The sequence below is a fragment of the Dermacentor silvarum genome, chromosome 8 (assembly GCF_013339745.2).
Source record: "Dermacentor silvarum isolate Dsil-2018 chromosome 8, BIME_Dsil_1.4, whole genome shotgun sequence".
NCBI classification, from domain to species: Eukaryota; Metazoa; Arthropoda; class Arachnida; order Ixodida; family Ixodidae; genus Dermacentor; species Dermacentor silvarum.
The window spans coordinates 100,548,673-100,570,194 of NC_051161.1; the positions used below are offsets into that span (position 1 = coordinate 100,548,673).

General features: G+C 49.5%; 1 protein-coding gene and 1 long non-coding RNA gene across 2 annotated transcripts in view; both read right to left on the bottom strand.

The window, feature by feature from the left end:
* Positions 1–3,776, bottom strand: part of LOC125939749 (uncharacterized) — a 28,702-nt gene extending 24,926 nt beyond the window's left edge. Inside the window, exon 1 of the long non-coding RNA XR_007463118.1 lies at positions 3,720–3,776. This is a non-coding gene — a long non-coding RNA (uncharacterized LOC125939749). The remainder of the gene's footprint in view (positions 1–3,719) is intronic.
* Positions 3,777–9,891: 6,115 nt separating this feature from the next.
* Positions 9,892–21,522, bottom strand: part of LOC119461596 (uncharacterized) — a 61,984-nt gene continuing 50,353 nt past the window's right edge. Inside the window, exon 4 of the mRNA XM_049655129.1 lies at positions 9,892–10,281. Within this exon, the coding sequence (XP_049511086.1) occupies positions 9,907–10,281 (375 nt within the window). The 3' untranslated portion in view covers positions 9,892–9,906. The remainder of the gene's footprint in view (positions 10,282–21,522) is intronic.

Here is a 21,522-nt window from a genome sequence, read left to right on the forward strand (position 1 = left end):
CTGAATACACACTTGTGATTCAACTGCATGCCTGCATTGCTTATTCTAGAAAGGACCTTTTGCAAGTTTATGTCGTGGTCATGTAGCGTATGGCCCCAAACAAGTACATCAAGGTAACATAATGTACCCAGACGGTCTTAACACAAATGACATGATCTGAAAAGTTGATGGCGCAGATGCCAAACTGAAACACACTCGCTTAAAGCGAAAAAGACCCTCACGAGAAATAAATGTGGTAAGCTCACGGCTTTTCCGATGATAGGGCCTGGTGATAAACAGACTAAGTCCAACTTAACACAGTAGGATCAGCCAGCCGATGCAAAAGTTCATCAGTCCTGAGAAGAGGGAAGGCGTTGACGACGATGGCCTTGTTGGGTTCTCGAAAATCGACGCAGAGTCCAAAGCTATTGTCCCTTTTTCGAACCACGACGAGCGGAGAGATCCACTCGGACGCCGACACTCGTTCGTTGATATCAGCTGATTCGAGACGATGCAGTTCGGCGGAGACTTGCTCAAGAAGAACCAGAGGTAGCGTACGTAAGTTTCGCTGAAACTGGATGAACAGAAGGTCGTAGACGAATGTCATGGCTGAAGCCCTTTACAAGTCCTAGCTGACCTGAGAACAGATGAGCGAATACCGCTGAAGCGTTTTGCGGTAGAGGCAAAAACGATTTCCGGAACGACCGGCATTTAGGTCACTTGTTGACACGAAGGGGAAAATCCATGAATGTCGATGCCTATGGCTTGTATTGCCCTAGGCAATACAAGCCCAGAAGAGAAGTGCTTTCGTCGGTGACGTGAAATGTCAACTGCAGAATTGTTTCGGCATTTCACAACCATGGAAAAATGTCCATAAATCAAAATTTCTTGCCGGTAATAGTTCTTGAGTCGGAGACGTGAAGGAGTTAAGACCTTGAAATGTTCTTCGTACGTAGCGCTGTTCATCCAGCGACACAGTAGCTCCGGTATCCACAAGAAGCTTGATATAAATATTCCCAATGTGAACTTCGGCGAAAACTGTTGCCGGACGGACACATGGTGCTTGCATTGTCCGCACTGAAGAAACTACTTGACGAACCTGTTGCAGCAGAAGAAGAAACGAGCTGGATCGAGACGCGCGATGTGTTCAAACACAAACTTTTGCATAATGTCCCACTTTTTGCACGCGCGGTAGGTAACGTGCGTAGCCGGACAGCCTGGATGGGACGCCATGTGCTCAGTTGATCCACGCTGGTAGCAATGGACAGTAGCGTCTTGACTGGGCTTGGAAAATTCTTGCCGAGCGCCATGTTGGTCGGCGGCCCCAGATCGCGACTTCCCGCCATGTCAGGCGCCATCTTGGACTGGTATGGTCGAAGAAGAAGCTTGACGAGGACCGCCATCTTGAGCACCTGGGCGAGGAAGGCGATGGTTAGTGACGTCATCTTGTCGCGGAGAAGGAACTCGCTGTACTGTAGACCCGGTGAAAACTTGCCTTGTGAACTTGTTCAACGCTTCGCCTAATTTGTTCCGCTTTCTTGAGCGTCAACGATGGTCCCTCGTAGAGAAGTCTCACGGATTGTTGTTAACGCGACTCCTTGGAGAATTCGGTCGCGGAGCAACTCGTCGTGCCAAGAGCCGAACGCACAGGCTGGAGCCAAGCGGTGAAGCCAAGTCACAAATTCTTGAAAAGACTCTCCTGGCTGCTGTCGTCGGTCTCTGCAATGCGATGGACGGCGCTGTCTTCGTAGTGCTTGTCCAAGCGGTTGATAGCTTGGAACTGCAGCGTAGTGGGGTCCCCTTGCGACGTCAAGTCGTAACAGAGACGCTGACCCTTAGAACCCAAATTCGACAGCAATACAGCTTCTTCCTCTCCTCCGGTAGCGTCTCGCCTCCGGCCGCCTGCCGAAAAGTGTGGAATGAACGTTTCCACCTGAGGCAAGGTACCACAGGAGTATCCGGAATAGGCAGAAAAGGCGGCGGCGGAGAAGCGAACGGCATGGTTGAAGCAGTGCACAAAGGACAAGTAGACGCAGGATGCGTTGCGTCCATGCTGGCAGCAGAAGTAAGCAGATGTAGAGCAGCGACAGGAAGGCAGAGCAAGTGGTAACGAAAATCGTTTACCTCGTCGCCAAGATGTTGTATCGGTGCCCCGCATGACGAGGCGGCCGGACGTGCCGACCTACGTGGCGAGTGCTATGTCGTCGACGGCGGCCCGGGCGGCGGCGAGAACAAGGGGGATCGCGCCGCAGGCCGGCTGCCGTCGACGACATAACAATTGGCGACGAGGATGGGATTGGAGTAGGCCTCGTAGGGGTAAAAGGCTCTGAAGGGACGGCGTCGGAAGAGATGGTGTTGGAGGAATAATCGTAGTCGAACGGACACCCGGAGGCGTCTCCTTGGGACGCTCGGCACTCGTAAGGGCTCGTGTAGTACATGAAACGCTAAGAACTGTAGGTGTCTCTCGAGCGTTGGTGTCTGGCGTTCCGAGGTGTCGCTCCATCATCTTTAGCGTCTCCTTGTATTCGTCCGTGGACTCATCGTTCTAAGAATGTCTGGAATTCCCGGCCTGTATCTGGGCCTCTTGGAGGTCGAAATATGTGAGCAGGCTCTCAACCCCTGGGGCGGTAAGAAGAATCTTCTTGAAATCAGGAGTAGTGTATCCGGACAGTTCCCCGTAGATTTGGAAAACGCGGCGCCAATGCGCCCACGTATATATGGGAGGTGGACCCGGCGTCTGGAAAAAAAGCGGCGGCGGAATTCACAAAGCATGGTCGGCATCTGAGTAGGGTACACTGGAACGCGGCAAGAATGCAGTATCCGAGCAGTCTATGTCGTGGCAGCGTCTAAGTTCCAGTCCACATCAATGAAATGCGCTGTAGCGCTCAGCGTCCGTGGTCCGAACCAGTAGTAGGAAGGACACTCCCGGGTCAAAGGCGTTGCCCGGGTATCAGCAGTAGCGTTGCATCAGAGGCATACCTGGGGTCCGTGGACGTAGTGGACGCGTCGTAGCAGCAGCGTTCGAAGTAGGGTTAGCGCCAGGGTAGCGTCTGAGCCGTTCTGAGACCGAAGAAGTGGTCGCAGGAAGTAGGGGTGCGTTTCTGAAGTAGTATCCTGAGGTCCGTAATGTCAGTCGTCGCAGCAGTATATAGCAGGGGGTTCATCACAGACAGCATGGGCAGCAACTTGGATGCGTCGCGGCATCAGTATACAGTACAAGTAGAACAGGGATGCGTCTCAGTAGCACCAAAGCCCCTGGCGTCCATTGCAGAAGTATAATCCGAAGCAATAGTAGTGGCATGGTTCGGATGTATTGCCCGCAGCAGTAGAAGGCCTTTTCACCTCGTCGCCAATTGTTATGTGTTCTACGGCGGCGCCTCCGCCGTCGACGACATAACAGTGAGGCCTAATGGCCGGGGCGCTGAGCGCCGCAGAGAAACGAGACGACGTCTCCTGTTGGGGGCCAAATGACGACCGAGTTTATTCGGAGAGGGGGAAGGTATCAGCGTTCGCGGTGATTACATTAGGCGCGGCGGGCGCGAGTGGTCAGGAACAATTCGAAAACGAAACAAGCAGCATACAACACCCGTCTAAAGTTGCGCCGTAAAACCATGTTTCATAAAAGTTAATTGCGTTTACTTCAAGGGATTCTATTTCACGCTTCTGTCAGGGGTGAAGGAAGAGCTTGCGATATGCTACAATCCCGTACACCAGACGCCAATAAAAAAAAAGGCACTCACCTGTCTTTTTGTCGCAGAGGCCTAGAGCGAACCTGGCTTCCCAGAAGGCACGGTTCGAACATCTGCACGCGCACTAGGGGAAAGGCACGGGGGCTTGGCGCGCGAGGCGTGAATCTTCCGCTCGTCTTTCTCGTCAGTTTCCGGACAACAAGCGCTACCAGTTGCATAAATTCTCTATTAAAATCCTGAAATTATCAGTGGTATCCCACGCGTCAATGCGAACTTATATATTTACACAATTGCAGTGCGGCATTCATCCATCGCGTTTTCATATGCGTGGCGTGACTCAGTACCCTTTATCATAATATTTGCAACAAGCCTGAAAGCCATTGATCCTATACTCTTTATCACGACGTCCATTTTCTATCCAGTAAAAGATGCTTCTCATAGCACCGTCTTAATTACAGTGTACTATTCTAGTACACTGTAGTCTTAATATAGGTTGCACTACTCAACTCACCAATTTACAATTTATAAACAGTTGTATTTGCTTTGCTGTTGGATTTTTCTTTATTTGCGATACAAAAAGATGGTTTCATTTATTAGATACCTTTATTGTTTTATTTCAAGTTCCCATCAAAATTCCGTGTCTAATTTCATCCTCTTTTTTTAGTCCTGTCTTGTTTTTCTTCCATTTTTTCAGTTCCTCTTCCCTCTTGGAGCTCACTGTTCTTTCCTATGCTAGACTAGTTGTTGTTGTACCCTATCACGCATGTGGCTCCTACCCTCAGTGGGGGATTGGCCAAGAAATGGGTGGATTATTCCAAACTAAAATGGAGGATCAATTTCCGCATATCTATGAAATTAGTATTGAACAGCGTGGAATTACATGTTAAAGTAAATCAGGAAATTCATATCGAATGAGTAATAATTAATCTAAAAGTACAAAAAAGATAGAATTTAGCAGGGTATCCGTTTGGATTATGCTACACTAATTGCTAGATACCCACTGCCGCTCGATTTATCGCCGATTCCTCGTAGTGGGTCGCGCCATACACCATCAGCCTGTATTTATGTCCACTGCAGGACGAAGGGTTCTCCCTGCGATCTCCAATTACCCTTATCTTGCGCTAGCTCATTCCAACTTGCGCCTGCAAATTTCCTAAGTGTATCACCCCACCTAGTTTTCTGCCGTCCGCCACTGCACTTCCCTACTCTTGACATCCATTCTATAAACTCTAATGGTCCACCGGTTATCCATCCTACGCATTATATGGCCTCCCCAGCTCCATTTTCTTTCTTAATGTCAACTAGAATATCGGTTATCTCCGTTTGTTCTCTTATCCACACCGCTATCTTCCTGTCTCTTAACGTTAGGCATAACATATTTCGTTCCATCGCTCTTTGCGCGGTCCTTAACTTGTTCTCGAGCTTCTTTGTTAACCTCCACGTTTCTGCTCCATATGTTAGCACCGGTAGAATGCAATGATTGTACACTTTTCTTTTCAACGACCATGGTAATCTCCCAGTCAGGATTTGGCAATGCCTACCGTATGCACTCCAACCCAATTTTATTATTCTGTAAATTTCCTTCTCATGATCAGGGTCCCCTGTGAGTAAATGACCTAGATAAACGTACCCCTTTAAAGACTCTAGAGGCTGACTGGCGATCCTGAATCTTCTTCCCTTGCCAGGCTATTGAATATTATCTTTGTTGCCGAATAGGACAATGTCATCTGCAAACCGAAGGTTCCTGACATATTCGCTGTTGACCCTCACTCCTAATCATTCCCAGTCTAACAGCTTGAGCATTTCTTCTAAGCATGCAGTGAATAGCATTGGAGAGATTGCATCTCCTTGCCTGACCCCTTTCTTGATAGGTAACTTTGTACTTTTCTTGTGGAGAACCAAGGTAGCTGTGGTATCTTTGTAGATATTTGCCAAGATTATCACGTATGTGTCCTGTAATCGGTGATTACGCAATGCGTCTATGACTGTTGGTATGTTTATACTGAATCAAATGCCTTTTCAAAATCTATGAAAGCCATATAGAGAGGTTGATTGCACTCCGCAGATTTCTCGATTACCTGATTGATGACCTGGATATGATGCATCATAGAATATCCCAGCCTGTTCTCTTGGTTGAGTGAAGTGTTGCCCTGATTCTATTGGAAATTATCCTGGTGAATATTTTATACTATACTGAAAGCAAGCTAATCGGTCTATAATTCATCAATTCTTTAACGTCTCCCTTCTTATGGATCAGTATAACGTTGGCGTTCTTCCAGCTCTCTGGTACACTTGAAGTCGTAGGCTTGCGTATGAAGGGCCGCAAGCTTTCTAAGCATGATATCTTCTCCATCTTTGATTAAATCTACTGTTATTCCATCTTCTCCAGCAGCTTTTCCCCTGGTCATGTCTTTCAAGGCCCTTCTAACTTCATCGCCAGTTATAGAAGGAGCCTCTGTATCCGGTTCGTCACTATTTCGAATGAAAGTATCTTGGCTGTTTTGGGCACTGTACAGGTCAGTATAGATTTCTTCCGCTGTTTTTACTATGTCAGCGAAACTGCTGATGATATTACCCTGCTTATCTTTCAGTGCATACATCTTGCCTTGTCCTATGCCAAGCTTTCTTCTTACTGAATTAATGCTGCGTCCATATTTTACGGCTTCCTCAATCTTTCCCACGTTATAATTTCGGATATCCCTTACTTTCTTCTTGTTGATCAGTTTCCACAGTTCAGCGAATTCTATCTGATCTCTTGAGTTTGAAACGTTCATGCTTTGTCGTTTCTTTATTAGGTCCTTTGCTACTTGGGAGAGCTTACCTACTGGTTGCCTTGGTGCCTTACCTCCCATTTCAATTGCTGCTTCTCAGGTCAGCCTAATTACGGTTTTATTTGTAGCGTCCAACGACGCTACTATGCGGGGACGCTGAGGTCGGCGCTTTGGGGCCGGCTGTGAATGGCGAGGAGAATAAAGTTTGGCGGCACGTGCTAGCGGCGCAAGCACGGCACGCGCCAGTCCGTTCTAAAGCCTGCTGAGCTGGTCTCCTTGTTCTGGCGCTCCGCTGTGAACCCACGGTTCCCGACACATTCATTACCTCTATGTTGTCGTTATCTTGTTCTAAAGTTGCATTTTTGTTTGCGAGCACCAGCTTGAATTAGTCTGCTTCTACCCTTACTGCGTCTTGGTTGGCATGTTTCTTCTTGATTAATTTTATTCTATCTCTCTTCAAATTGGGAGAAATCCTAGACCTCACTAACCTATGGTCACTGCACCTTACCCTGCCTAATATTTCTACATCCTGCACTATGTTGGGATCGGCGGAGAGTATGAAATCTATTTCGTTTCTTGTTTCTCGATTAGGGCACTTCCAGGACCACTTCCTGTTGCTGCGATTCCTGAAGAAGGTATTCATTATTGGGAGCATATTCCTTTCCGCGAATTCTATCAACATCTCTCCTTTAGTGTTTCTAGAACCGATGTCGCAGTTGCAAAATCGTAGTTGATCACCTGCCTGCTTTTTCCCCTTCTTTTCGCATTGAAGTCATGGGCGGATTCAATGCAAAAGTGGGGTAAAAGCCATACATCTAGGCACCAAACCAAGCTAGACGCGCGTGCCTTGGGCTATATATAGCACAATTTCGGCGAAGAAAGGCGATTCTATAATCATTTGTAGAACATATAGATACAATGAAGCACTCTGTTTCTCTGTTGTGCTGTTCCTTGGTGCATTTTTCATATGTACATATTTCATCATGTATACTTTTCATATCAGCCCAACAGGACACTCTACTTAAGTTTATTTCGGATGTTTCACATAACTTCAGCCGATAGGCAGTACTTGCATGTGTTGTGGATGTTCATTATTTCGATTTCATTGAATCGGTTGACTGTATATTCGACTTTATGGTATAGCCAACAGGTCTCTCAATTTTAACATAAAGAAGAGAGAGCAAACATGCAACCGCTGCGATGTGCGACCACCGTCTGCGCTTTGTATAATCACACTCCAATGAGGCTATACAGCTAGACAAAAAAAAAACTTTATCAAACTGTATTGCGTCTCATAGTGGCAGTGAATCTTAGTTTCCAGATTTTCCTTCCGGTAGCTGCCTGTTCTGTAAAGCGATGCGAGTCACGAACGATGACAGTTCTGTGGCCTTTCAATCGCGCCGGTAACGTCTCGTCGTTGTCGCCGTCCTCATCATACTCAAACTCCCCATGCGAATGCTCATCGGTCATTCCTCCGGGCTTCGCGCCTTTCCTCCGGCGTCCGCCGAACACAACGTAGGGCACTTCCGTAGACGAAATGCCGTCCGACACCGTGCCGTCTCGTTCGACGATAGCCAGACGCGCACTGCTCATGCTCTCGTTTTCACTAGGACCTTCAGTGAAGGTGAGGTCGTTAAAGCTCGCCGCGCTGGTACTATCTTGAAGCCCCGTTTTGTGAGCGTGGGGCGACTCGTAGATGACCGCGCGAGTCACCATTCCTCCGGTTGTGGTGGAACCGACCGTGTGCGCGTGATCTAACCCGCGAGACTCGGCAGCTGGTGCGCTTCCAGTGGATTCGTGGAAGGCCATCTTTGTCCAAGAGCTTGTCCCGGTGGTTTCGGGAAAAGACCCACTTGTCCAAGAGTCCAGGCTGACCACGGTTTTAGCGGCAGGACTCTCTGGCAGCCGAGTGCCGTGAGTGTCACGCTGCGATGCCAGCAGCGCGTTACCGGTAGTCCCGGAAGGCTGCGTAGTCGCCCTCTTTGCATTGGGTCTCTCAGTTGTCAAGTCGCGCACGTCGTTCACTGGGAGTCGCCACCGTATCGGGCTTGTCGTCATGACATCTGCGGCCATTGGGCCAAGAGAACTTCGCCTCGACGAAACGTTGACGGCCAGTGAAGGCAGCTTCGTCGCAGAGGCGGCAGTCACCGGTTTTGTCATGAAGCTGTCCCAAGGAGACGCTCCAGGCGCAGTGAATCGGCGGGCGACGCCGACGCTTCGGTGCGACGTTCGCTCGCGGTCTATCGTACGTTCGAGCCCTCGTGTTGAATCGGCGGGAGACGGCGTAGCCACGGTGAGGACGCCGTTGGATATCTACGAGTCTTGTCCACGTTGTCAGTCGGTGCAGCGGTCGCCGACTGCGACGAAAGATCCGAGCGTTCCCGTCGAGCCAAGCAGCGGCGGATCGCTGGCAGTTCCTGACCCTGGTGAAGAGGGACAGGTCGACGATGTCGCGGTCGACCGTCTCTGGCAGCAGGGGCACGACGCTGGCATCTCGAACGTAGGACAAGTACCAGAAGGTGTACACGGGCACCATGACGGCGCCCAGCCAGAACACGGCGACGCACAGGCATACGCTCGCCGACTGCGAATGAAACGGCAACGAGAGTTGCGACGAGTGCACAATTAGTGGTTAAAAGAAATGGACAATAAGCACTCCCTCCTCTTTATCAAACACGTAATCGGTTCCCGTTCCTGCAGATCAGAAAGCTGGCCGAGTTGCACGCATGCAGTAGTTGGGCATATTGAATGAACAGCGCGAAAGACAGAAATGTGAGAACTACGCTCGTTCCATGCAGTTCTTTTCTCGTGTTTCCATCCTTCGTACTCGGCATTTTCTCGTCTATGAACAGATAAAGCGAGCGGTAGCTTTCCCTGCATTGCTGCGGTATAGACGACGTGCGTTTGCCGCCGTATGGTTCGCGCAGCCGCAAATATGCACGGGAGCGGCATCTAATGCCAACCCAATAAAATGCAGTGCTTCGAAAGCCTAGCAGATCACAGCTTGTAGTTACAGGCAAACGTTTAAGAACGCACTGCGGATGTGCCTGTGGATATATAGCGCTGTGTTGCTAAGTACGAGGTCACGGGTTCGTTTCCCCGGCCACGGCAACCGCATTCGTATACGATCGCGGAAAGCAAAGACGCTCCTGCACGGTGAAAAACAAAAAGTACAAATTTATCCGGAGCCCCATGCCAGTACGGCATCCCTCATAAATCACTATGTAGTTCTATTTCGGAAGTTAAACTCTTTAAGGCTAAAGAAGTTTAAGATGTTTAGATGTAAATAGAGACAAAGAACCGCGATCACTTGAGATCTTGAATTTAGACGATCTTGGTGTCGGCACAAGATTCGGCAATTGGGAGTTCGCGATGCAATGCTCCAAACGTGCTCCAAGCTGATCACAGACTGCGATGTGTTTTGTCGCCGTCCGACCATGATTGTTTCCCTCTCTGCTGAATCTACCCTAAGGGTCGCGGTCCCTGGTATGGATGGAGAGACACCATGGTGTATGGCGTAAGCACTCCATTGTACACAATTTATTGCATACGGCCCTAGGAGGCTTTTGCGTTGGGCGACGCCACACCTGCGCAGTCATGATGTCGTTGCGTCTTTCATTGAGCTTCTTGCAGTCGAGCGAGACGTCCTCTGCCAACGGCAATCGGCGACAGTCTTGCTGACGCCACCGCCTCGGCGCCATCGTCGGCGCGTCCCTCGGATCAGCGAAGCCCCGCTCCACGTCCAGGTCGCGGAACCCTTGCTGCCCTCCATCTCGGCAGACAGACAAGCGAAGGCTGCACGGCGGGTGCGGAGAGTCCGGAGACAGTACCGGCTCCTCGGTCTGCAACAGCCAAGACAGGAGTCTGATACGTGTACAAACATTTCTGGTGTTTACATTCGGGCATCAGAACACGTGGATTGTGAACTGTTGAAAGGAAGCGTGAAAGAAAGGGTGCTGTTGCCTCGCTAGTACTACTATCGAGCAGGGGCTCGCATGTTACGCTCGTAGCGGTATACAGCGTGGATTGTGGCAGCGCTCACGCAGCTCTAATTGAAAGGCCGGACTTCACTGCGCCACACCGACTTCGTGCAGTGAAGTAATAGTTACGGGTTTAAACTGCCAACCTGGGACGACGCTAAAGAGAGGGGATGGAGGCGGCTGACCCGCAAGTTTCTTCGTGTCACCTCCCCCCCTCGCCCCCTGCAGCCACCTTCTGCTGCATCAACCTCAACACCGCGACTTCTTGTTCAACGTGTTCCGTGAATGTTCTCGCGGAAACAAAAGTGTTTTAGTTCGATCATGAAGCTTCCGACGCCCTCATGGCAAAAGCTAAGGAGAACGTAGAGGGAGGGTACGAGAGAAAATAAAGGCAGGCAAGTTAGCCAGTGTCGGGTGGGCACAGCGCTAAGGACGTTAAGGCACAATTAAAACGACGCTTTCAATGTGCCTTAACATTGTACGCGTCCATGCGCTGTGCCCACCCAAATATGTATAACCAATTAGCCGATGTTTCCACTTTATTTAGTTGACCAGACGCACGTCCGATTTGCTACCTGGCGCTGGGAAAAGGAGAGAGTTACGCCTGCTGGTCATTGCAATAATGGGTTAAGCATATGTGTTACTCCTCCATTTTATTAGTACATATGGCTAGCGTTTCTCCCGATAAAATATTACTCGAGATTTCAACGCATGTACTGGTTCTGCTTCCTTCTGCCTGTGTACCAGTAGCTCTGCCCGCCATACAGTGAATGTTCTGTATGCGGGTGGTCATTTTTTAGTTTTACAGAATCAGGATTTTTAGTTTTACGCATCACCATTTGCAGATAATATACTTCTAGACCTTGAGCTGGATTATTCAGAGAGGCGGACATTACTTGCACGAGAAATCGAAACACGTACTAAACAAATTCACTAGTGAACTTCTTTATTAATTAGTTTACGACACATAATGCAATTTACGAATTGTAGCCCGTGAGCTTGCAGGGCGTATCCACTTGGAATTAACTTCCAGAATGACATCAGTTTGGAGACATGCGCCATCAAACTCGCCGTAAAAACGCAGTGTTGTTCCACTTACTTATTTAATAAAGCGCTCTTCTATGCATTGAAGCACAAAAGTAACTGGAACATCCATATATTTCATCGCCCACTTTGGTAAATAATATCTCGAAACTGGTATCATCCTCGAGATTCATTTCAAGTGGAGACGTCTTGTAATCTCACCGGCTACCACTCGTAAATTGCAATGTGTGCCGTAAAGTAATTATTTAAGGAGTTAATTAGTCAATTTTGGTTGATTCTTGGAATAGTTGTTTCAAATTCTAGTGCTAGTAATGTAAAGTACTCACGGATTGAAACGCGACAGGCAAATTTTAGGTAGAACTCTTTTTCTGTGCAATTACTCGAGAGTACCATGTCTTGTTGGTTCGAATCTGGTCACGAAAGGTGACTTGGACTCTGTTCTAAGCGTACGAGTCGAGATTGCGCCGATGTCACGCAAACTAACGGCGGTGGAAACAAAAGCATGCGCATTGGTTAGGTTTAAATTGTCGCGTTTCAATCCGTGAGCACTGTACACCTCTTTCAATAATCCAGCTCGAGGACAAAAATATATGTTATTTGCCACAGGTGCTTGTTAAAAATTCCGGAAAGCTTAAGGTTGATTACCCCGTATATAAAGTGGTTGAATACAGTCATAAAATATCGCCACCAGCTCTGGGCCGGTATTTTGTAGCGATGCCTTATGACTTGATCTATACTAGTCTCATCATCCACCGCTCACGGCCGGCTGATCCCGTTGATAACGCGGGCGGACCAACGCTCCGACCAGTGACAAAGCGCGAAAAGGCATTAGCACCGGAAAGGCATCGCTACAAAATACCGGCCCTGTAGTTTACACCAATATGCAAAGTTGTTTTTTTTTGTTTCTTATACTATAAAGATATTTAACAGAAATGCTATAAGTGCAACGAACGTGCGTTTTTTTTTTTCCGAGGAACTGCTTGGTGAGGCGGACATACTATGCCGCGGATAACCTCGGGGGACTATAGTGCTCCCTAAAGCCATGCTCAGCCATGCCCTAAAGGGCTGTGCAACCTTTATGGAGCATGGCTCAGTGCCACCCGCTTGCGAGAAAAAATGGGGGGAGGGGGGGGGGGTGCATGCGTGCGCGAGCTTTTACTACACTTAAGTCTAGAACATGAACAACAGCCCAATGGCTGGCATTTATGGGCTGTTTCGCGGATCTGTGAAGTCAGAGACCGGGTCCAAAGAGTCGCAGGAGAGCGGGCGACCTTGCGCAAGATTCCGGGCTCCTTGCTGCATGCATCGGGATACTACTTGGCTCGCATGTTCACGGCAGCATCATGTACAGTATCGCGAACGTTCTACCGTGTTCTAGAAACGTTGCACTGCAGTGCAGATAAATCACCGTCATCGCGTTGCTCTGTATAGCTGTTAGTATATAGTGACAATGAAAGCTTGTTTTCAAACCAAAAGCTATCGGCTACAGACTAGCAGAACAAACTATTGTTCAAACAAACCAGTTTTCGCGCACCCGCTTGCTCCTCGAAAGGAGCCCTTAGAGCAGGAAATGTAATTTCTGGACGACAATTCCTGGTTGAAGAACAGCCTTGCAGGGCGGCGACTTGCACAATTTTGAATATTGTTAGAGATTCCATTATGTGTCGCCCCGGTGGAAGCCGCTACACGTTAATCAGCCTGGTTCCTTTCACCGCGATATTCTTCAAGTGCCACATTTCGCTTTAAAGTGTAAACGTCAGAACTGTGGCATAATGGAAGCTCGTTGTTGATTGCTTAATCAATTTAGTGCTATATCCGGTGATACATTCTATCTGTTTACCTCACACATATCCATGTACTATATATATCGAAGGAAGGGGGAGGGTTGGATAAGGCCCTCCAGTAGAGCCACACTGACGAGCTAAGCAGAGTATAGGGAACCGTAAAATGCGGTCGACTAGCGTCCCTGATTTGCAGTCATCAACGAAGGACCGGACCATGTGCTGTTTCGCTCGGTCCCCAAAAGCATACTTATTAATGTAAGCTGGGTCGTGTCAGGCTGCCTCCGAATTGGTCGACGTCGGCTACATGTAAACGAACGCTCCACATAGTGGGTCATCAATTATTCAAGCAGCGAAACGTGACCGTGAGCCGATGATGTATCATTTTAAGGAAAGAAAGCAGCTCGGCCACTTACTTCCGATTCCGTGAGCTTCATGTTTCTTCCTTCTTTTCTTCTTCACAGCTGCTTGTATATGATCACCGTTCCAAACGTGCCTTGTTATGTGCGCGTAAGCCACTGTGGCTGCTTTAAGGGGGCTGGCAACCAATTTTTATGCTACCCATTTTTTTTTTTTGTGCAATGGAAAGCTTACTGGTCAAAGTGTCGAATCTTGCAGTGGTAACAGGGAGAACAACGTGGAACATTTTCTATAAGAACATTTCTATAAGCAGTGAGGATGTAGTTGCATTGGAAGCTGGCTCAGCCAGCAAGCCTTGCTGGAAACACTGACCGGTGAGCGCGACGGCGATTGTACGCCGGTATTGGTGGGAGGCAGACGACAAGCGCGGTCGTAGCTGTGAGAAAGTTGCCGCACGACTCGCCTCTCGAGGCACTTTGCGTGTATTCGCGGGCTCCTTTCACGCTCGGAAAAACGCTCTTATGTAGCACGTATTGAGCAACATAAAGCTGTATCGGGAGTTTTAAGCGAAGCTTTATTGGCTCACTTGTGTCGGGGTCGGTGAACGCAGACAACTATCATCATCAGCATTGGCTCGAGCGTCGTCGTCTTCTTCCGCAGCTGGCTTGTTGGCGCCCCTCGGGTTGCGCTCGTGCTCGTGCCACTGCTCCCGCATTTGTAGTCGTCGTCTCCTTCCACAGCTGGCTCCGTTGCTGCTCATCATTCCAGCGTAGAATCTCACTTCTCTTCTGACGTCGTAATCGGGAGGCTGCATTTACGGGGGTATGAGCCATTGCTTAAGAGGGTATGAGCCATTCATTGTTTTACGTGACAGACAGGTTTAATTTTGAAGCAATTTAATTTCGAACAATCGCAAGCGGCAATGGCGGGCCAATGCTGGCAAGTATATGTACCCATAATTGACATGTGACGACCAAAGAAGATCCGTACACCCGAAGAAGAAGCCACTCATCTTGAAGCGCATCGCGCGGCCAAGCGAGCATCTGCACGTCGGTGGGGAGCTGATTCGGGATACCGTGCCTAGTAGCACTTAGCATTTCTTAGCAAAACTTAGCCAAGCCTAGTAAAACCTGTAAGAAGCTAGGTCGATCACCAGCTCCGCTGATTACTCCAGCCTTGCACCACCAGTGCAAGCTGCCTACGTTGTTTTTAGGGGCGAAGCTCCTTATAGCGGCACCCGTTCGTCCCAGTCGTCGTAGTAGTAGTGTGTAACCAGTAGTGTGTAACCAGCCTGAGAAAAATGAGAAAAAAAATTCCGAAGTTGTGTCCGTAGCGCGGAAACGAACCAGGGACCCCTCGCTTCCGAGCTCGCGGCATTAGCCCACTACGCCACGAAGCGGACATGGACACACGCACCACGATGGCAATAAATACCCAACTGATATGACCTAGGCCACAAAGCAAGAACGCGTTTATTCACAAAGCGCATGCCCTTTTATAGGCAGGTGTGACGTCACACATTAGATAGCCTCGGCGCCAGCATGCGCTGCACGTTATCACATTTCCTTCCCTCTAACATCTATTGTTATTTTGCAAAATCCTCGTGCTTGAAACGGTCCGGTGGGTTGCGGGTGCGCGTGCTGCGCCGTAGCGGTTGCCTTTCCGCTGGCGGTGCAGCTAACAGTGCCTCCGGCTGTGACGTCGACGTTAAAGGCGTAGACGCCGTTGACGGTGTCGGGCAGTCTATGTTGAGAGGTGGGATATGCCGTTTAGCTTGCTGAACTGGATGCGTTGGAGCTGCATTTGCTGGGACCGATGACGTGCTCTCTGCTGCCATGTCGCTGTGCTGCGTCACAGGATTTTCGAGTCTCGACATGGGTTCCAGCCTTGCTGCCGGGTCAGCATGACGTGACCGCAAGTGGTCGGCGTGCGTAAACCGGAGTTGTTCGCGCACTTTCACAACATACGTCACAGCACTCACAACCTGGTGCACAACACCTTCCTCCCACGAGGCACATTCACCGCGCACAGTTTTCACAAACACTTGATCACCAACATCAAACAAACGCTCACTCCCGCGACGCCTGTCTCGCTGTTCTTTAAGTTCCTGCTGCTTGGTGAGCATTGCTCTCGAAAAGTCGGGTTTCAACAAGGAAAGTTTTGTGCGTGGCTGTCGCTTGAGAAATAGCTCAGCTGGTGTCTTTCCTGTCACACTACTGGGTGTGTTGCGGTATGCCATCAAAAAACTGTCGATACATTCCTGGAACGAATCACGTGCACCTGACGATTTGCTTTCCAGGACTTGCCTTATCAGAGCGCGTTTTACAGTCTGCACAGTTCGTTCGGCTGCGCCGTTTGAAGCTGCATGATAAGGAGGAGTGCGGATGTGTCTCACGCCGTTGGTGGCCATGAAGTCTGCAAACTCGGCTGCAGTAAATTGCGGCCCATTATCGCTTACCAGTGTTTCCGGGAACCCGTAAGCTGCAAAAGCGCTTCGAAGCCTTTCAATTGTCTTTGCAGTAGACGTGGACGACATAGGCCATACCTCGACCCACTTCGAAAATGAGTCAACAAGAACAAGAAACACATTTGCACTCGTTTGAGCAAAATCTACATGCACGCGTGACCAGCATCTAGTAGGATAGCTCCATGGATGAAGTGGTACAGGCTGGGCTGCGGGTTGTACTGCCTGGCATATTGTGCATTTCTTTACGTACTCTTCTATGGCTTTGTCAATTCCAGGCCACCAAACAAAACTGCGGGCCAGCATTTTCATGCGACTTGCCCCAGGATGTTCGTCGTGTAACAGGTCGAGCACGCGATACCTTAGCACTTCAGGGATGGCAACCCGGACTCCCCACGTTACGCAGCCCTGCTCCAGTGATAATTCATCTCGGCGTACGTAATACGCCTTGAGTTCTTCTGAGCAGCAACTAGGCCAACCATTGAGAGTAAAGTCAGCTACGCGACTTAATGTCAAACATCGTCTGGACGCTTTGGCAATTTCGTCGGCTCTCAATGGAAGACACTGAAACACTGACAAACATTCGGCCGATTCTTCTTCAGCCTGCACTACTTGAGGCAATCTGGACAAGGCGTCAGCCACATCCATGTTCTTTCCCTTACGGTACTTAAGGCGGTACCTGTAGGCGGCAAAGGTCATTGCCCAACGCTGCATGCGGGCTGCCGCTAACGCTGGTGTGGGCTTTTCTTCTCCCAAGATGCCAAGTAGTGGCTGGTGGTCAGTGTATATCGTAAAGTTCCGCCCATACAGATAACGGTGAAACTTTTTAAGTCCAAATATCAAGGCCAACGCTTCCCGTTCACACTGTGCGTACTTTAGGTTAGGTTAGGTTAGGTTAGGTTCCGCCGCACCGAGGGTTCCGCCGCACCGAGGTTCCGCCGCACCGAGGTTAGGTTAGGTTAGGTTAGGTTAGGTTCCGCCGCACCGAGGGTTCTCGATGCAAACGCGATAGGCCTTTCTTCTCCGTCAGCAGTTTCATGAAATATTACTGCGCCTAGTCCGTAGGATGACGCGTCACAAAGCACTCCTATCGGTTTGTCAACGTCGTAGAACGTGAGGACTTTGCTGCTAACAAGCAGTTTTTTTGTATCTGCGAATGCATCGCTACATTCCTTCGTCCACGACCACTTTTTATCTTTCTTTAAAAGCTGATATAGTGGCTCAGCGACGGTTGCACAGTTCCTCAGGAATTTTGAGTAAAAATTTAGCATACCCAAATATGCCTTTAGTTCCGTGACGTTGGTGGGCTCAGGTGCATCAACAATCGCCCTGATTTTCGCTTCCGTGGGATAAATCCCTTCAGCAGTTACTGTGTGACCCAAGTAAGTCACCGATTCTTGAAAGAAACGGCATTTGTCGGCGTTCAACGTGATGTTATACTCACGTAGCCTTTCAAGGACCCGCTCCAGCGTCTTTTGACAGGTGACTGTGTCAGATCCTGCCACGATCACATCATCGATATAGCACCCTACATGCGGAATGTCTTTCAGTACTTCGTCCATCATGGACTGAAATATTGCGGGTGCACTAGCCACACAATATGGAAGGCGCTGAAACTGGAACAAACCCATACTGGTGTTCACAGTCAAAAGTGGTCGTGACTCGGGATTCAGTGGTACCTGTTGATACGCTGCGGACAGGTCAAGAACACAGAACACTTTACCGCCTGCAATTGTTGAGCACAGGTCTTCTGGCCTGTGTAGCGGGTAATGGTCTGTTTTTAACACTGGATTAATTGTAACTTTGTAGTCTCCGCAGAGCCTAAGACTGCCGTCTTTCTTTGGCACCACCACAAGCGGGGTTGCCCAGTCGCTATGTGGTACCTGTCGTAGCATGCCCGTTTCCACCATATCATGGAGTTGTTTTTTCCACTTTCTCTTTAAGTGCAAATGGAACAGACCTGGCACGACAAAATACTGGCACAGCGTTTGCATTCAGGGCTATTTTTGCATCAAAATTTTTCACGGTGCCTAGTGTCTGAGAAAACACTGCAGGGTACCTTTTCTGCAATGAAACAACTCTGTCCTCTGCAGTTACCTGGCCAACCTCGCCCCAGTCTAGCTTAAGACGTTCAAGCCAGTTCCGCCCAAGCAATGCTGGTAGTTTCCGTCCGTTATCTTTAACTACTACTACTGGTAGCATCATGTTCTGATCTTTGTACACTACCGATACTTCACACTGCCCTTTAAGTACCATTTGTTCTCCTGTGTATGTGCGAAGTTTCACTCTGGTGGGCTGACATGTGATATGGGCAAAATGTGAATTGTACACATGCTCTGGTACTACACTCACAGCCGCTCCCGTATCAATTAGCATGTTAAGCGGTTTACCTTCTACCTGAATGTTGACATCAAAAGACGAGTGTGTCATATTTACAAAATAGTACACTTCGTGCTCGGAATCCTCATCAGAACATTCTACTGCATTTGTTCTCTTTGACTGTGCTGCTGTGCACATTTTTTCCAAGTGTCCTACTTTTGAGCAGTTACGGCACACAAAGTTTTTGTACCAGCATACGCTTGAAGAATGCCCTCTGCCGCATCTTTCACATCGCTCTTTCTTAGGAACGGGGCTCATTTGCGCCTTTTTAGTCAATTTCTTCGAATGGCTCCTAATTGCATTTAACGACTCGTCCTTGTCCCTTCCTTTCATAAGCGCTGCCTCTCTTGCCGCCATTTCTCGGTCCAAGGCAATCTTGCAGGCGCTTTCAAAGGTCAACTTCTCTTCCGCGAACAAAGCGCGCTGGATTTCCTCGTTCCGTACCCCTGCCACGAGCCTGTCGCGGAGAGCATCCTGTAGGAAGTCGCCATAGTTGCATTTTCTAGCCAAGTGTTTTAACTCGACTATGAAATTCTCTACGCTTTCACCTTCGTGCTGCGTCCGCTTATTAAATCTACAGCGTTCCGCTATCACCGAGCTTCTTTGACTGTAATGCTCTTTTAGCAAACGCTTGGCTTCAACGTAAGTTGTCTCGCTTGGGGAAGCTGGCACTACAATGTTCTTCAAGACTTCATAAGCTTCAGCTCCTATCACCGTCAAGAACACCGCTAGCTTTTTTTCCTCCTTTATGTCATTCGCTTGCACAAACAGTTCAAATCGTTCTAAGTAAGATTCAAAATTCTGTAACTTAGGATCAAACTCAGCGATTTTGCCTAAGCGCGACATTTCTGTCCGTCAATAGGAACCGTAGAGTCACCTCTGTGCTGTTCCTGTTGCGGTCGTTGTTGCAGACTGGTTGTGCTACGTTGCTCCTTGCCGGTCTGCCCCGCGTCCGCAGGACCTGTTGCCTGAAGCGTTCGATGTCGTTCCCCGTTCTCCGCTCGACTGCCCTCCGTAGTCCCTCAGCATGAAACGCCGCTTGCTGCGTTCATGTTGGTTGCTGTTCACACAGTGCGGGTGGCGTTGCTCGTGCCTCGCTGAAGCGTTCGATGTCGTTCCCCGTTCTCCGCTCGTTGCAAGCTGCGGTGTCGTGCTCCGAGAGCACGTACTTGATAGGAAGGCTTCTTCAGTCGCCAAAATGCACCTACTATTCTGCCGTCCGGTTCATTCGCCGCATTTGCCTACGGGGTTGATCCCATCCTCGTCGCCAGTTGATATGACCTAGGCCACAAAGCAAGAACGCGTTTATTCACAAAGCGCATGCCCTTTTATAGGCAGGTGTGACGTCACACATTAGATACCTCGGCGCCAGCATGCGCTGCACGTTATCACACCAACATTAACGAAAGGCCGCGTTTCTAGCGCGTTTATAACGCGTTTGTGCTAGCGCGTTACGGCCCGTGTAAGAAGCTGGTGTAAGACGCTGTGGCCTCTCCGCCTTACCTTCAACGCCTTTCGAACGCGCTGCCCAAAGCGGTGGCAAGTCAAGTTCAAGTCGAGGAGCGTTTATGAATACGGGGAGTATACTCTCTCAGCAGTCATGTGATGGCGTCGGCAAACGCGGTGCACGTTCCGGCATGTGTAAATGGCTGCGTAAGACGCTGTGGCCGCTCCCCCTTACTAGAGAGTACTGCACGTTTCTAACGCGTTTGTGCTAGCGTCCCCTTAAGCGGGAGATCCGATGATTCCCTCCGGAGCTTCGCCCACTCATCATCATTCACACCCGTGGATATGCTGTGATTTTTTTTAGGAGCGAAGCTCCTTATAGCGGCACCCGTTCCGTCCCCGTCGTCGTAGTAGTAGTGTGTAACCAGTCTGAGAAAAATGAGAAAAAAAATTCCGAAGTTGTGTCCGTAGCGCGGAAACGAACCAGGGACCCCTCGCTTCCGAGCGCGCGGCGTTAGCCCACTACGCCACGAAGCGCACATAGACACACGCACCACGATGGCAATAAATACCCATCATTAACGAAAGGCCGCGTTTCTAGCGCGTTTCTAACGCGTTTGTGCTAGCGCCTTACGGCCCTTGTAAGAAGCTGGTGTAAGACGCTGTGGCCTCTCCGCCTTACCTTCAAAGCGTTTCGAACGCGCTGCCCAAGGCGGTGGCAAGTCAAGTTCAAGTCGAGGAGCGTTTATGAATACGGGGGTATACTCTCTCAGCAGCCATGTGATGGCGTCGGCAAACGCGGTGCACGTTCCGGCATGTGTAAATGGCTGCGTAAGACGCTGTGGCCGCTCCCCCTTACTAGAGAGTACTGCACGTTTCTAACGCGTTTGTGCTAGCGTCCCCTTAAGCGGGAGATCCGATGATTCCCTCCGGAGCTTCGCCCACTCATCATCATTCACCCCGTGGATATGCTGTGATTTTTTTGTTTAGGAGCGAAGCTCCTTATAGCGGCACCCGTTCCGTCCCCGTCGTCGTAGTAGTAGTGTGTAACCAGTCTGAGAAAAATGAGAAAAAAAATTCCGAAGTTGTGTCCGTAGCGCGGAAACGAACCAGGGACCCCTCGCTTCCGAGCGCGCGGCGTTAGCCCACTACGCCACGAAGCGCACATAGACACACGCACCACGATGGCAATAAATACCCATCATTAACGAAAGGCCGCGTTTCTAGCGCGTTTCTAACGCGTTTGTGCTAGCGCCTTACGGCCCTTGTAAGAAGCTGGTGTAAGACGCTGTGGCCTCTCCGCCTTACCTTCAAAGCGTTTCGAACGCGCTGCCCAAGGCGGTGGCAAGTCAAGTTCAAGTCGAGGAGCGTTTATGAATACGGGGGGTATACTCTCTCAGCAGCCATGTGATGGCGTCGGCAAACGCGGTGCACGTTCCGGCATGTGTAAATGGCTGCGTAAGACGCTGTGGCCGCTCCCCCTTACTAGAGAGTACTGCACGTTTCTAACGCGTTTGTGCTAGCGTCCCCTTAAGCGGGAGATCCGATGATTCCCTCCGGAGCTTCGCCCACTCATCATCATTCACCCCGTGGATATGCTGTGATTTTTTTTAGGAGCGAAGCTCCTTA